Source organism: Aulonocara stuartgranti (genome assembly GCF_965226115.1).
Source record: "Aulonocara stuartgranti genome assembly, chromosome: 2".
NCBI classification, from domain to species: domain Eukaryota; kingdom Metazoa; phylum Chordata; class Actinopteri; order Cichliformes; family Cichlidae; genus Aulonocara; species Aulonocara stuartgranti.
In genome coordinates, this window is record NC_138940.1 from 34,262,442 (window position 1) to 34,279,390 (window position 16,949).

At 40.9% G+C, this 16,949-nt stretch overlaps 1 protein-coding gene across 1 annotated transcript; it reads right to left on the bottom strand.

Moving 5' to 3' along the window:
- Positions 1–1,351: 1,351 nt before the first annotated feature.
- ehd1a (EH-domain containing 1a) lies at positions 1,352–15,385 on the bottom strand. Its single transcript, XM_082510050.1, has 6 exons — positions 14,592–15,385; positions 10,046–10,143; positions 5,273–5,514; positions 4,386–4,556; positions 2,886–3,050; positions 1,352–2,531 (listed from the first exon to the last, which is right to left on the bottom strand). The coding sequence occupies exons 1-6, from the start codon at positions 14,978–14,980 to the stop codon at positions 2,001–2,003; spliced, it is 1,596 nt and encodes a 531-aa protein (XP_082366176.1). The 5' UTR covers positions 14,981–15,385; the 3' UTR covers positions 1,352–2,000.
- Positions 15,386–16,949: the final 1,564 nt, after the last annotated feature.

A 16,949-nucleotide genomic window follows, 5' to 3' on the forward strand; every position in this document is an offset into this window, starting at 1 on the left:
TCAATCTGAACCTGGGTGATGTGATAAAAATGGTAAATGGCCTGTATTTGTATAGTGCTTTACTAGTCCCTAAGGACCTCAAAGCGCTTTACACAACCAGTCATCCACCCATTCACACACTGGTGATGGCAGCTACATTGTAGCCACAGCCACCCTGGGGCGCACTGACAGAGGCCTTAATGGTTAAAGCACTTTTATGGGCCTAACTGCATGACTTATGTTAAAGGTGTAACAACACAAAAAGCAATACATTTTTACCATTCAATACATTAAACCATTCACGTCAAGTATCAATAAGTAAATGACATAGAGAAAGGATGGTTATATTAATTTGGGGCAAGAATGCAGATAAAGATAATTAAGACAGAGCAGACCTGTTAGAAATCTGTGCAGCTCCTAATAACTACATAATGTTTACTGTCACCATCACGCATGTGCTGGAAGGGTGTGGGAAAGTAGAATTGCTTACAACTGGTTGAAACAGCACTTGTAATAACTCAGGAAGACACAAGAGAGCGCCTCTGGACCAGAGGAGAAATATCATGTATCTTATGCTGGCTGATAACTTACTGAGTCACTGTGCAGCGTTTCAGAGTAATTTTAAGATAAGATGGAAACACATGACCGTGAGTGTAATGGCGTGTTTTAGGAGGTAAACTGATTCTCTCAACTGATATTCAGTTACATAAAATGATCAGATGAGACGATGAATCTGCCATTTGGAAAATATGCAAACAAACATGATGAGACGTGCAGTGTATGAGGATGTGTTTGTGCAACTCTTGGAATTGCATAAGTCATCTTTCTGCATTTCCCTTTACAAACACTGAGAAAACAGCCGATACATACAGGCCTGACGAGTATTATTTATACTTCAGTTGCTTGTTTTGACATCTGACATCTACATTAGGCCTGCTCAGGTTATATAGTCGCACAGATTTATAAGGCGAATAAAAGTGTATATTATTTCCAGGCTCACTGGAGAGTGTTTCCTGTCTTTCTGTTTACAATTTGTGCTCGTCTCTGAGCCCGGACTGAGTTTTTGTAAATTGTCTCCACGTGTCGTGTAAGAGCTCCAGAGAACGCAAGCATGTCTGCCTTCGCCACCATTTTCAATTTGTCCTTGAAAACGTGCAGGCAGAAGCCACTTTCATGGCTAAATTACCTTATATGTCCTCCCAGCCCCCTGCTTTGACTCTGTCTAGCCTACAGAGGGCAGGAAAGCACACTAAACCAATTTAAATTAATACATTAAATAGTCTCTGGATGACCTTTGGATGACCTCTGGGTGACACAGTCCTTGACATAACCTTTGGTAACAGAAAACCACTACAAATTTAAAGCACCAAACTATGAATCAGTTAAGATTTATTTAGCATATTTATTTAAATGTGTTTCCCCCATTTTAATAAGTAGCTTTCTTCTGACAAACCACTGTTAAATGTGATATAGCAATATTAAATACAAATCCACTTAACCTTTTGAATGGTACAAGCATTCCTTTTTATTTATCCGGCAAAATAATAAAAAAGGAAGCTTCTGGAAAGAGTCAAAGTTAACAGTGAGGAAATACAAAAATAGAGATAAAGCACATCTAACCGCTGTTTTGATTAATTTCCTTTCTGTTTCCCATTTGGAAAAAAAAACTAGATTTCTTTGGATCAACATATAACAATATGAAGTGTATATTTGTAAGACATCTTTTACACAGGATGCATAAATCCATGTTCCACCTCATCGTGTGACCTCCAGCTACCCATCAGTTTGGTAATTGTCCTTCTATCGGTCTGCAAATAAAACCCCTCTCCCACCGTTTATTTCACACACACTAAACATTATCCCCAGATTCACAAAGATGGACCCGCCCTCCCTCCCACCCAACCCCCAGATACCCTCCAGTCTCTCTCTGGTGAAAAATACCCCAGGTGCTGCCGTTCTTTCTTGAAGTTAGACACTGCCTGGAGAGCCCTGTGTTGACATCAATGATCTGCAGGGTGCATCTAGGCCTCCACCGTCCCACGTTTAGACGGGGGCACCAGGTGGTCTGGCAGCGTGGGAGGCAGCTCGTGGCCCTCCAGCTTTACCTTGATCAGGTGGTTGGCCAGGGCAAACTCCTCGTCGTCGAGGAAGCCATCTTTATCCACATCTGCCAGCTTCCAGATCTTTCCCAGGACTGTGTTGGGCAGCTTGGACTTCACCAACTCCTTCTTGGCGGCAGCGCCGGACACTTTGCCGTTGATGGGAGAGAGGGTGTAAAAGATCTCATCGTACGTGGGCTTGTCGCGACCCACCACCCACTCCAGCTCGTCAATGCCTTCGCTGGCACCCTCACCGTAACCGTGGCCAAAGGGACCACTCATGGTTCCCTCAAAAGCTCCACCCTTGACGGTCTGGCTGGGCATGGAGGCCTCTTCCTGGCGGACCATTGCCATGAGACGTGCGATGTCATTGGCGAGCATGTCCTCCACTGCCTCCAGCAGTTTGGGTTTGAGTGAAGCAAACTTGGTGAAGTCCTGACCGTTTAGCAGCTCCTGAGGGAATGAAGGTGGTTGAGAGAAAACAGGAATTGGTGATAGAAATAGATCAGTCTTCAATGGCTACCAATGGGAGCAACATACAAGAAGCAGGATTTCCTGACAAACCAGGAAAAATAAATCTCATCGCCGTCCTGGCCCATCCTGGAGGGCAAGAGCAGGAAAGAAGGGCAAAGATGTGAAGAGTAAAAGGTTGGAAGGTCATTCTACTCTGAACAGCCTGTTTCTAACACTTTATACAACACTCCAAAAATAGAGTTGTGTTTTCATCAGATCTGTAACTCAAGACAGCACTTCAGTTTTGTCAGGGAAGTGCTTCAGTTCTTTCTTTTTTCCCTTTTTAAATCTTACCTGCATTTTATCAAGTTTGGGGAAGTCTCCGGGTGAGATCTGGTGCTCCTTCTCTATCTTGTGGTAGATTTCCCCCAGGTTGGCAATCAACTCCTTCTTTTTGGAGTCCTTTCCAAACACACTCGGCATCTCCTTTTTCAGAGAGCTGATAATGTAAGCTTGCACCTGAATGCATAAGAGAAAAAGCAGAAATTCTTAGCACCCTCTGGACTTCTGCATTAAACATTTCAGAGCTACAACATCTGAATTTTGGACTTTTCAATCAGGCAGAAGGCCAAATGAAGGGAACTAGATTTAAAATGGATGTCTGCAGTGTATTTTTAAATTTCAGATATATACATATTGACTAAAAGCAGAAATAGATAAACCCTGTGCTATAATTTGTATTAGTCGTTTTAAAACTGACATATGTTCAAACATATCACTGGGCTGACATCTGCTTGTGGTGACTTTAAACATGAAACACTAAGTTGCAGGGTGGGGATTGTTTGTTTTTTGGTGTCACCCTATTAATGACATAAGACAGGGGCTTAAAAAGAATAGAGAGTGAAAATATGACCACATAAATTAAACTCAGCAGCCAAGTCTAAGAATGGTAATCTGTGACAGAAATATCCATTTAAAAAAAAATTCAACCTTTTTTTTTTTTTTACTTTTTGGTTTCTTTAAAAATGTACAATTAAATGAAAAATGCCACCAAAATGTAAGAAGATAGGACGGGTCTATGGCTGGAACGTGTAAAAACACAGTAACACATACTACATCGAGACAGAACACAGTGACGCATATTTCCAGGGTAAATAAATGCATATAAAATGTGTTTTCTGACATCGCAGGCTTTCTTCCGAAAGTGGTCAGTGCTGTTTTTCTGTGTTTTTTTTTTTATTTATTATTTATAATTCATGGTTTGTTTTTTTTTTTTGTTTTTTGGTTTTTTTTTTTTTTTTAAATATACCATTTATAAAAATATGCCAAAAAAAAAAAAAAAAAAAAAAAAAAAAAGTATACTGGTACTTTCAACGGGTTGTGTTTGTGATGTGAACGCTACAAAGCTTAGTTTATACTATTACAGTGTTATTTGTCACCTGTGCCCCAGATGTAATGTCACCGCTGCTGCTGGTTGACATGTGGTGAGCTTGGTTTCATGCAGACGCACACCTAACGCCGGTAAACTGCCATGTGCACTGAGCTCACTCTATGTGAAAAGAGCAGCAGGCTGAACTCTAAGCTTGTCTATAGACACTCCTATGATCCATCAGTGACTAGTGGATTATCACACACCACAGAACTAGTGGTGGTGTATAGCACTGAATTTTTTAAAATGCATTTCCTACCAATCCATACCAATTCTAAAGGTGAACCTGTGCCGTTTCTCCAAGTATCCATGCCTATCCTTTAAAGGAAGCATAGGTGCTACTCAAGCACTGGTATAAAAGAATGTGGTGCTTTGTGCAATGATCATTGCATTGGGCCACAGGGTTTAATTTTCTTAATACTGACCTTGGCGAGACGTGCTCGCTTGATGAGGTCATTAAGTTTGCGTAGAGCTGCATTGCGTGGCAGCGACTGAATGTCCACAAAAAGGTCCTGTTCCTCCGCCTCAAACAACTTCCTGTTGTCCGGGACCAACAAGGGCTGTGCCCAGAATGACCCAATGTACACACGCACCACCTAGAATAAAGGTTTTCCAAGTTAATATCCATTCATCTCCATCAGGTTACACTTTACAGCTCAAACCCACGGCAAGAAATTCTCTCACAGGCCACATATGTGACATTGTTCTCATGGATTTATAAACAGAAGTAAAACATTTATATAGTCCAACACAATAAAAACAAGAAAAGAGTGTAAGACTGAGTTAATCAGGAGTACATTTTTTTAAAAATGTGACTGATTTGTAGTGTTAATCCTTCAAACAGGATATGAACTACAGATCAAAGTCAATGAGTAATTATCTGCATGCTCCAAAGGTTTCCCTGGGATCACTTTATGAATATGGCTCTGGATCAAACATTAACTCAGTATTCAGGTGGAAAAATCACAAGTGCTTATGTCACGTGATATCAGCTAGGACATGGGATTTGACATGGATGGTATTTTATCCGCGTTTCACTTTCATTAAGGTGTTTTTTTTTCTTAAGTTCCTTGGTAAAGTGAGAACTTGATAACGTTGGAAAAGCTATCCAACCTTCGCCTGGAGCTTGGCTTTCACTCTGAAACAGTAACATCCTTTGTTTGCTCCACATGTGTCTAACACTTGATTACTACGAGGCTAGAGTGAAATAATTCTCACAGCGTTACAAATCTTCAGTCAAAAACAGAATTGTAAAAAACAACAACAAAAAAAGCAAAAACAACAAAAGGGCTTTTTTTTCCCTCCTTCCCACCTCAGGTGTGTTGATGATTTTACCCAAAGACCACATCAGCGCTCCATAGACCCTCATCAGCTGCTGGGTGCTGATCTGGTCTGCCTTGTTGAGCACCACGCGCATTTTGTCCTCATGGTTCTTGAGTGCGCGGATCACCTCGGAGAACTCATCAGAGATATCCAGCTTGTGGGCATCAAACAGGAGGATGATGCGATCCACGCGTTCAGCGAACCACTCGAGCACAGCGGCAAAGTCGTACCCTGGAGAGAGTAAAGAAAAGCTTTTTGAAACATCTTTAAATATATTAAATGTCGCATTACTGGGTTTCTTAACTGGACTGTTTTCCCAGCTCTAAACCTTTTGTCTACAATAAGGTCTGAACAACATTAAAACTTAGGTAGGTGTGTATGCTGCTTGAAATCAAGTTTCCCCAAACAGATGATGCATTGCCATTAAAACAAAAACAAGACAGTACATGTTAAATTCAGCCATATTACGAATTATTATAGTGTCATGCTGTTAACATATGGGGAGTGATAAAGAACTGTCATGACTAGATAAGCTCACAGTGACACACATAGCAGGCTACATTGTCCTGGGTATCAGTGTGCACTATTATCTTCCAATGTTTGTTCATATTCTACTTGAGCACATCAAGTGCAACGGTGTGGCAGCCATCTGACCTGAAAGAAACTCCAATAACTTGCATCTTTAAAGAAGTTTAGTTTTGGACTCTACACATATTTATATTCCAGGTAATGTTTAGATAAGGGATTTCAAGAGGCAGGTCTTTTTCCTCTGATTACTGATTAACTGGCTTTACTGCTTTACTGAGACAGAGAGAGAGTGGTATAAAGGTAAGTTTAAACCACAGTCCCTCTGGATAATCTGAAGCATGACATGTTTTTTTCTGGCCTGCAGCAGGCCGTGGGAGGTTGACAATGCAGAGCCTGTTACTTTGTCTGACATAACCTAGTACTTCTGACCCTTTAAAAACAAACAATTGAACCATCAATGTAACAAAAAAACATTTTGAAAATTGTGTTGCAACATTGAAGGGTGGGTGACTCCTGTGGAACTGGCTAAAAGCTTTTTTCTTTGGAGGTTTTAGCCTCAGGAATAAAATGACCTCTGGACACAGCAGATTCTGCAACGTGCCTTAGAGAAACCAAGCAACGAAAGATCAACAGAAAGCAGGAAGACACATACTTGATATAAGGTGTTAAACTGAAAATGTTATACACTGTAACATCTTTAAATTAAAAAAAAAAAAAAAAAAAAGTGAATAGCTTGACCAGAATGTGCACTACACACACTTCTATAGCCGCCTGAGCACAGAAACTTACTGTACTATTCACTTCCTTTGGTTATTTGAGAAACTCAGGGCAGAGTCAGATTGCATAAATTGGCTTTTTCCCCCCTAAGTTTTCATTTGCCTCAAGGACTTGAGGAGGTAGGAGCGAAGAGAGCAGTGGTTTTCATTAGTGTGTGCATTCTTTTCTGAGCCAATGAGACAGTCGCTCTAAAAGCTCATCGCAGCAGCTGCACAATTGACGGCAGATCTGCAGCTCATGCATTCCAACATGGCTGGCTTTTGTCCCTGTCCAAATACATGTATACAAAAGAGCAACGGAGAGATACGGTCAAAAGAGCAACTCTGTGATGGAGACACGAAGAGGGAGACATGGAGATAAAAAGAGAATAAAGAGGGAACACAGAGAGTAAAAGTGAAAGTAAAATGACAAGGTCTGGATGAATATAGCAGATGGATACTGGAAAATTAGTTCATGCTTGTAACATGTGAAAGGGGCATAAAGGGGGACTGCTTGCAGTTAAGGATCCCAGTGGGAGCCAGATGAGGATATTTGTTCATTCCATCTTAAGTCTGTTTTTAAACGCACATGTCAGGGAATCGGAGAGGCAGCTGCTCAAGGCTGACTTAGAACACATAGCATTAACAACTGCTGTGTCTGTACTATTCACACAGACATGAAGGGATAGAGCCATGCACTCATGACTTCATGGCTTCAAAATCATGTGCCTCTTAGACAGAGAGCAGATGATTGGAAAAAACCCTGAGCATATTTTCTTTCAGAATTCTGGGAAAGTCGAAGGACTAGTTTGGAATTCGAGAAACAGAATTCCATATCACAGCACAGCAGCTATAAAACAACAGATAGGACTTAGCATAAAGTTGTGCGATATGCCAAGGTCTGTTAAACAAAAGGCCAACAGAAACAACCAGCTTTAAACATCTGTTTGCTGCACATTTACTTCACAGCAAGGACATATTTCCAGAAAGTGACATCCTCTTCTTCAGAATAATCCTTAAGTGTTATTTTTTATCTCTTAATAGTGGCAGGCTCAGCCTTTTTAAAAAAATGTATTTACAATCTGCTTACGTGGACCTATTATGCTCACTTCCAGCTCCAGATGTTTATTCTTAGACTCTAGTAGAGTTTTGCACGAGTCAGTTTAGTTTATTTATGCAGGTCATTGGTGCAAGCCCCCAGTTCATCCATTGCCTGAAACAAACTGTTTTTACTCTCTCTCTTTAAGACATCCCTCTTCTGACTGGCTGCCTTGCAAAGGTTTGTACAGCAGGTGGGGGGGGATTTTATGCTCACAGAAGGAGACTGGTGTCTGAGGTGACCACAGTAGGAACATCCCCTCTCTGTGGCAATATAAAGAGCCAAGAGCAGAAAAAAAAAAAAAACACTGCCTGAGATTTTGCCATACAGGGATTACTTTTCATTGCACAGTCTTGTATAATCTTACTTGCACTTCTTGCTGACTGTTTCAGTCCTTTGCTATGTTTAACAGGAGCTCCCACCAATGTAGGAGCGCATACATGACAGAAAAAAAGGGCAACAAGTCCCCTCTAATTTTGCTAAATAGCATTAAAATATCATTGTCAATTCATCAGCACTGCTTGTCGGAAAACACACCACCTAGTTCCAGTTTTACTATAGCTTTTGCCACTTCATAGTTTACTAAGGAACAAGCACTGAACCACACATGCTGACCTAATCAAAAATAAACACAGTCCAAGTGTTATGCAATAAAAAAAGCACCATATACTTAAATCAATTTCACGTTTCCTGATTTTTTTCCTGAAAACTTTTGTAATTGTGAAGTTATGTAAACAGCCTGCACATTTGAAATTGTGCAATGCGGATCTACACTAAAAACTAGAGACGTAGCAATCTGTGGAAACCTGAAATAATATCATAGCTTCCTGTAGGCCTGGTACAAAACAGATCTGCCATTATTCTGGGTGAGGCACACATGACCGTCAAAGTTGAGCAGCACAATCCAATCAGTTGTGTTTATATATGACACAGTTAGTACAGTATGTCTGCAGTACCGTATTGTATTCATGTTTATACAGAAACAGAGGAGAGGATAATGTCTGTAAGACAGTGTGTATGCGGAGGACAGTCTCTTTGACAGCAAGAATGTAGGAGTATGTGCTGTATGTATACAGCTGTTTAAGGTATGAAACATCAGATTTAGCGTCCTCGTGTCTTTAGTCAGGGTCACTTTTCCGTGTGCCAAATCTCTTTATTCATACTCAGATGTGCACATCCGTTTCTACGTCTACAGTCGCTTGTCTGGCCTTGTCAGTTTCTCTGGCCTTTCTCTTTCTACAGGCTAATTACATAATCAGTTTTTCTTTATTTAGCTTAATAGTCTTCTTTTTTCCCCCCATTTCTTCATATAGTGCCTCACAGGAAACAACTGCGATAAAGAGCAGCCTGTAAAGAAGCTGCCAAACACAGGCGGTAGTGGATAAGGGGAGGGCAGTCTTGGGAAACTCTGCTATGTTTGCCATTTTACTCCACTTCCTGTCTCTGGGTTGTACAGAAAACCTGTGCTTATATATGTGCTTCCTCTCAAACACACAGAGCAGGTGGGGGGAAAAAAAGAAGAGGCTATGTTTTGTTTGTAAGATCATCAAAAGTTACAAGAAAAGTGCGTATGTGGCAATTCTGAAATGACCCTGCAGGTCGAAGCATTGCTGAAGCATGCAGATAAAAATATAAATTGATCTATTTCCACAGAGTACAGGGAAATGATTCAGATCTGTAGTGATAAATAGTACATAGGAAACAGAAAAGGTAAATCAAGTTTAAAAAGTAGTAATAAAGCAAATAAAAATAGGAAGAATGGTAATGCAGGACGCAATTTTTCATACCTTTTTAGGTCTGATTAGAAAACAAGAGGGATTTAAATGCAATCTATTATAATTATTCCCTACTATATCTTTTTATTCCTGGAGCTTTGCTTAAAATAGTCCTTATTTATCTTATACCGGGCCTTGGTCTTGGGCCTCAGCTCTGTTTTAGCTCCTCTCCCTTTCAGACAATTTCTTTAAAGGCGCTGAAGAGCTACAAAGAATGAAAAGTGCTATGTGGCCTCTTGGCACTGTCATGCTGTTGAGGTCTCCATCAGATTTATGTAACCTGTTTGGTTAGGCATTGACCTAGAGGTGTTAAAGGAGCTAAATACAGGTTTGACAACACAGTGAGCCAAACTGCTGCAGTAAATTGGCAGTGCATTTGCTAAACAGAAACAGGCTTGGGGAAAGGAGGGTATGTTTGTTGTTTCAACATTTCTTTTTCAGAAGTGAAGTTGTCACTTCCTGTGGTTTTATTTTGCATACATGCAATGCTTTCTGATTGCGCTTGTTTCTGGGTTCTGAGCAGTGGGTGTGGTGTGGTAGAGTTTTAAGAACATGAAACAAGGCGTATGTGAAAGGTGGGAAAACTGGATGTATGTGAGGCAGACCTCTGCTTATCCTCTGCTTCTCCCCTGACAGGATTCCAGGAGTATCAATGATGCTGATGCTCTCCAGGACGGGGTTAGGCATCTGGGCACACATGAACCTGCCAAGGAGGTAGAGAGGGGGAGGAGGGGGTGAGAGACAGAGCACAGAGAGAGGGGAGAAAAAGAAAGTGAAAGAGCATTATGAAAGAGAGAGGGAGAGATTGGATCAAGAATAACAGGCAGAGGGGTGTAAAAGGAGAGAGGGATACAAAACTGGTTAGGTGAGAATGCTTACATAGAACTCCTATTAAACAGACATTAATCTTGAACTTTGTAGCAACAATATCTCAAGAATAAAATAATGTTCTTTCTTGTTGGAAGAAACCTGAAACTAATATAAAATAGGAGTCTGTTAACAGGACAAAGCTGGGGTTTAGAGGACAGCTACAATCTCATTTTACAAATCCTTGATGCCTTAAGGTAAACTAAAAATGTACATTTCTGAAGTTAACAGTTATTCTACATCTGCCCTTTAATGTTCAACTAATCATTTGCTTTATAAAGTGTGTGGTTATTGTAAAAGACTGCTACCAACTGCTGCTTTTAACACATTTGACTCAATATTTTTAAGATGAAATGAATGGACGTGTCACATTTTTTGCTTAAAGACTTGCTTATTATCAATAATGGCTTATCAAAGCAGTAATTTCTTTTTGTCGTTCAACAAGCTGATTAATTATTTCAGCTCTAGTTTGGATGTTTTGCCCTCAACAACAGTGAGGCTACATAATTATACAGTCAGATTTTCCAAACGGCGTGACAGCCATGCTTTTAGGTCAGCACTGAGGTAAGAATATTTAATAAGGGAAACATATGAACAATACATGATAAGCCATAAATTATATGCCTTAGTCATTCCCAGTGCGGCATAATTCACTTTACAATACTCTCATCAAGCTGGGACACTGGGGTTTAAATTTTAAAGCCGAGTGTGAGCCCTTAAACAGAAATGAAGCCAAGAAATTCAAACACAGACAGATATAAGAATGAAAGTAGATGACTGCTTTTGCATACACCCCCATTGTCCCACTCAGGACAAAGAAGGGGATTGTTAAGACACCACACAGTCAGGAGTACTACTTCTCACACTCTGTTGCCCTTTCAGTCAAACTGAACTGATACTCACAACATGAGCTCAGAAGCAGCAGGTCATAAGACTGGGGGAGAAAAAAAAAAAAAAAAAAAAAAAATCGTGCTTTTACATTCCTGCTGTGACCGCGCTGAGAACGCACGCACACACACACACACACACACACACACACACACACACACGATAAAACCCTAACAAAGCAGGGAAAGGAAAAATCCACAAAGAGCAACTTAAAGAAATATAAGAATAGGGCTTCCTGTGTATTAATGTTACAATAATAAACTACAAAAAGATAACAAACGTGCAGGTTTTTCACTCTCTCGCTCTTAAAGCTGATGGCATGTGATTCCCAATAGGAATTTTGGCTGAGCTTTTCCATTTCAGCCATCTATCCAAACATTTTTCCACATAGAGCTAGCAGGAAAAAAAAAATGTTCCAATGAACTTGAGCTGGAATTCTTTGAAACGGAGGGCCCAAGGGGACGAGGGGGGACGGTGCATTAGCATATCAAAGATCCTTCAGTTTTTCACTATATCTTCAGAAAGTGGGAAATGCACCACAGTGTAAAAGACATCAAGCCTATGCTGTGATAGCAAATCTGGCTCCAGCTAATGACCTCCTGACCTATGACCTTCCCTCACGTCGTAACCTCAACTTCCCTGAGAGAAGAGGAAACGGGGTATCTGTCATTACTGCTGGAGATGCAAACAGCAGGTTACAACTGTGTGACTTTTCCTTCTTCCTGTGAAGTCTTGCCTCGTGTGGGTGAATCAATCATTTCACTACACACATACCTACACAGGTCTTCATGCTAACCTCTGTATAAGAGTGTACGTGTGTCAGCCGCTATCACAACAAAGTGCAGAGTCAGCACCCTGGAGGAGTACAGGACGGAGCAGGATAATGTGGGCCGGGGTGGGCCAGTGCGGAACTTGAGCTCTGCTGACTCCGATTTTACTGACTAAACATTTACAGAAAGCACTGACATACACTGAGGGGCTCTGACTGCAGTTGAATTAAACATAAAAGGGGAAGAAGAGCTAAAACATTTGCATGCTCATCTAGGTGTAAAAGAAACTGGGTAACTTTTGTGGAAACACTCAGAACAGTATCACTGCACAAACAATGAAAGGTCAACCACAATTCAATAAATTCTATTTTTTTTTTTAAACCACCAAAATTGGGAAGCTACCTACTATTTTGGGCTTAGAAAACCCAAGAGAAAGCTCTGCATTTGAGGATCACATGACTGATTTCTGTTTACTCACTTCATAAATAACTGCTTATACCGAGAGCCTGGTATTTAAAGGCTAATCTGAAGTTTGAATGACTATAGTTAAGAGCTATTAAGAGAAGCTGCCCTGACAGTCTCATTCAGTCAATTACCAATGTGACCCTTGATATTACCTACCTAGCTGAAGACCAGGCTAAATTCTTTGACTTCCTGAGAGGAAAATGGAAAACTGGCCTCAGAAGTATGGTTCAGAAGTCAGCCTGGTTCTAAATGTTTATCTACATCCAGTTCTTCGTGGAAAATTTTAATCAATTCATCAACTTGCAGGCCACTTCTTGGCTAAATGCCACGTGAGCTGTTTAAACAGTTCATACACCTGCTATTGTCTTACCCACATATCCTGTTGTGTGTGATCATGTGAGCTCTAAACCAGCATATGCCCGCTCATGTCTGCATATGCTTCTGAGACAGAGATGCACACTGAAGTGAAAGACTACCACAAGTCCCACAATACCGCAGGACTGTTTCCAGCAGTTTGGCAAATGATGCTACAACGGACAATAGCTTTTGTTCAAATCTTATCTGTCTTCCCTTCAAGTCAGTAATAAAGCCATAGTGACCAATGAAGTCTTAGAGTCCCCTATTCTTACTTCACATTTTCAAGTTTGAGTGATGACACTTGGCAAAGGTTTGACACTCATGCGAGATAAACCAAACACTCTACAATAATAAAGGAAGGGCTGTCATGAGATAATGGGAAATTAGTCCAGCTAGGGAAGTGTCAAGTTGAGTGTTTGCGCTACCCTACCTACACCCACATAATACCCTGAAACTAATAACAGAACAAGTATTATGACTGTCCCAGAGTTTTTCAGTTGTGCATTATTTGTTAATCCCACTCAGGGTGCGACTCAGGCAGAGAAGGGGGGCATACCTACATCCTCTACAGGAAATGACATAATCAGCAATCAGATGTTTGACATATGATGTCAAATTCTGCCCCCCCCCCAAAAGCCCCCCAGCACCTAGGAGACTGTTTTAAGAAACGTCACACTGGCTCTGGCTCACTGCACATTGCTTGTGCAGTTTCACTTGCACTCTGAGCTGGGAGGAGCATTTACTCAATGAAACACTCAAAGATTGAGCTGCCCTTGGCACTCTCTGGGTTTGAAAGAATACCCTAGAATCAGTTTTCTATGCCATTTATTTAATTTTATTCTGCTGTTTTTGATTATTTCTGCATTCTTGTCATAATTAAATTGCATTAACTGGTAAAAGACCCACAAGGGGAATACTTCTGAGTCATCTGAGTGTTTGCTGGGGGACATTTTTGTTGGATTAGGACATGAGCTGAGTAACAAATATAAAAGTAATTAATAATGCTTTGGGAGTGGCTGTGTTTCCCCATAATCTCTTCGTTATCTGGATCATGGACTAGAATTGACCAACTTCACATAAGCCAGTCTAGTAGTGCCAAAAAGTATGTTACAATAGTCAAAATCGATAACCACGCCTTTAATCCTTTGTGATAGGACTATAAAAGGTCACAGGTAGCGGATGAGGGAGTTGGTTTACCATGCCATAGGACATGAAAGTTATGGCTTCATGAGCTGAGGACAGGACAAGGTCGGCATGCTCCCTAGCAATATAACCTTCAACTATTTCTAAGTTCAAGAGGCCACACTGGGAGAAAATGGTCAGCCAAGAGTGACTCTGCCAGGTGGCGAAGAAGATCATTTGATTGGTAGCATATGATACAAAGCGAAAGGGAAAGGCTAGTGGGAAAAGGTGTTGGAAAGCACCTTCCAACCCTCTGCTTTATATACAAGCTACATCTGTCATCTATTGACACAAAACACCAGCATTCTTTTAAGATGATGAAAGAGGTAAAACCCTCACAGTCTCGGCTCATTTTAAAAGATTGTGCAACAGCATAATGTGAGAATGTACCTTGAAACGTGTCGTACATGTAAGAACATGTAGGAGTGCATTTAAAATCAGGGCTGCTGTGTTATTATGACAGTTTCTCAACACACAACAGCACTAAAGTGAGAATTCGAGTCAGCCCCATTCATTTCATTCACAGAGTAATGAATAACCCTGGGAGGTGGAGGTAGTGGTGGGAGTCATATAATTTTTCATATCCTCTTTGATAGAGTGGAGTCCTGCTCACTGGCTTTACCTGTTGAGAAATGCGTTACCAAAGGCGTTGAGCTTGCGGAAGGGCTTCTTGGGATCGACAACCAGGGCATTACCCGGTATCACCCCGTCCTGTTCCCCGTGCATCACCGCGATGAAAGAGTCTGTTGTCGGCTCCGGGCCAATCCGCATACCGGGGAAGTCCTGCTCCATGAGGTGCCGGATAAATGTGGTCTTCCCGGTGGAGTACTGGCCGACCAGGAGAACCATGGGCTTGTTATCAAAGTCGGCATCTTCGAGGGCTGGGGAGTGGAAGTCGTGGAATCGATACGTGTCCTCTAGCGGGAACAGTTTGGTCCGGTAAAGCCGCCGCAGTCCCTCCGACACGTTCTGAAACAGCTCGGGATCCTTCTTCAAGTTTTTCCTGAACATGGTTGCTTCTTTTCGCCTACTTGACACGAGGGTTTCAGTCTCCCCTTTAATAAGTATCGAATTTAGAGGTGTGGGTGCTCACACCGCCGAGAGAGTAGCTGCCTGCTGGTATAAAGCTACGGACTGGGCGAGGCTGAAGTTTTTGTCCCCACCCTCCTCTTTGCTAGCTAGCCACGCAACTGCGAAGTCAGTCATTCAAGGAGGACTCCTTTTTCACTGGACGTTATCTAACGTGACGTGACACGACACGCCACCATAAAAACTAAGCTGCGGTCAGATAGATGCAGTCAATTGCTGCTTAAATGTCAGACAGCAAAACTGTTTATTGGCTTGCCAGTCGACTAGCCACCTGCTGACAGTTGGTGAACCGCCTAAGAGGACTTATTCCGGAAACAGTATTTTTTTTTTTTTTTGCGGGGACTACCGCTACAGTCTGTATTTCACAATAAAAGCCTCTGTTCTTCATAACCCATATGAAAACTTTGATGAAAGCATGTATTCATTCATTTGTTCATATATATATGAACCTGTGAAGCCTCTGCATGAAAAGTTCATACACATACAGTTGTGTGAAAACGCGCTTACCACCTGCCTGATTTCCAGGGTTTTTTTGTATATTTGTCTTGGTTAAATGTTTCAGTTATTATTAATGAGGAAAAAATCCAAACAAAAACGTAAACAAATAAACAATGAGAGTGTAGTGGCAGTTATTTCAATATATAGAAAAAGCATATCATATGAATGTGGAGGGAATGTCTACTAATTAATATTAGGGAAATGGATATAAATAGTAGAATGTTCCGATGGATTAAGGATTTCTTAACAGACAGACAAATAAAAGTATCGGAGGGGAGGGTTTAGCAGAAAATTGAACGCCATAAAGGAGCATTGTGAGTAGACTATGTTTTTAATGTTGCTAAATTATTTATTTAAGGATGTAGAGAGTGGAATCGGGTTATCACTTTTTGCAGATAATGGGGGAATGTGGAGAAGAGGAAGAAATTTAAAATTTATTATACTGACGCTACGGGGAGCAGAAGTGGAAAAGAATATGAATTAATATTCACTATATTGTGTTTATGTGCAGTGTTTGTAGTGGAACTAGCGTTACTTTTAATTTGAAATGACTACATCAAATTGCAAACAGTGATTTAGTTTTGGTTTGACTTTTCATTACAAAAACAAAGACAGCTTCTTTGTTAGCACTCATGATGATTGTGTTCTCAGGCTGAGTGGTGAGTATTTTTTTACTCTGTTTTCAGTTTGTTGAGCTGAAAAAGATCTTGTTACGATATCTTCCTGTAAACACTTACAGGGTTTACAGGAAGAACCCCCAAAAGGTAATTTTTTTTGTAAGGGACCTTTGAGTCTATCACCATCGCTGACTGATGTCAGGGAAAGTCCCATATCCTTCTGACCATTTACTACAAATGATGCTCTTGTATTCACTTTTACTTCTGGTTTTCATTTCAGAAAGCTACATAAACCCATGCCATACAAATCTCAATCTTTGTGTTTTATTCGTGAAAAGGGGCTATAAAGAAACAGAAACTTCAACTGAATTCACAAGAATTGTTTAATTTATTGCAGCCTTCACATAAATCACCATGAAAATTAAACTAAACACAGAAACAAGAAACTGAAAGTGTTGCTGTTCATGAGCTACAGAGAGTCCCAGCAGTGTTTGCATGACAAGAGGTGTCCCTCCACAGATAACAGCAGCTCCACTGGAAGCCACAGTTTTTCCATATGGAGATGCTGTTACAGCTGGTGAGACCCAGAGAAAAACACAGCTGAGAGCACCAAGCCAGACCACGGCATTGGATGTACACTCATTCTGCTGGCATCTTCTATTTAAGTGTTTTTCCTGTCATATATTCAGTTGGCAAAACTGAATATAACCAAAACTTACCTTAAACAACTCCTCTGGGCTTTCCTATTTTTGTGGGGCTACCACTACAGTCTGTAT

Bases quoted from the DNA above. Each gene is read 5' to 3' on its own strand.
- ehd1a (XM_082510050.1), bottom strand. From the start codon at position 14,980: ATGTTCAGGAAAAACTTGAAGAAGGATCCCGAGCTGTTTCAGAACGTG. The intron at 4,557-5,272 runs GTGGGAAGGAGG...CCTTTATTCTAG, and splicing joins AAATCATCAACACACCTGAG to GTGGTGCGTGTGTACATTGG. The intron at 3,051-4,385 runs GTCAGTATTAAG...TTATGCATTCAG, and splicing joins AGCGAGCACGTCTCGCCAAG to GTGCAAGCTTACATTATCAG.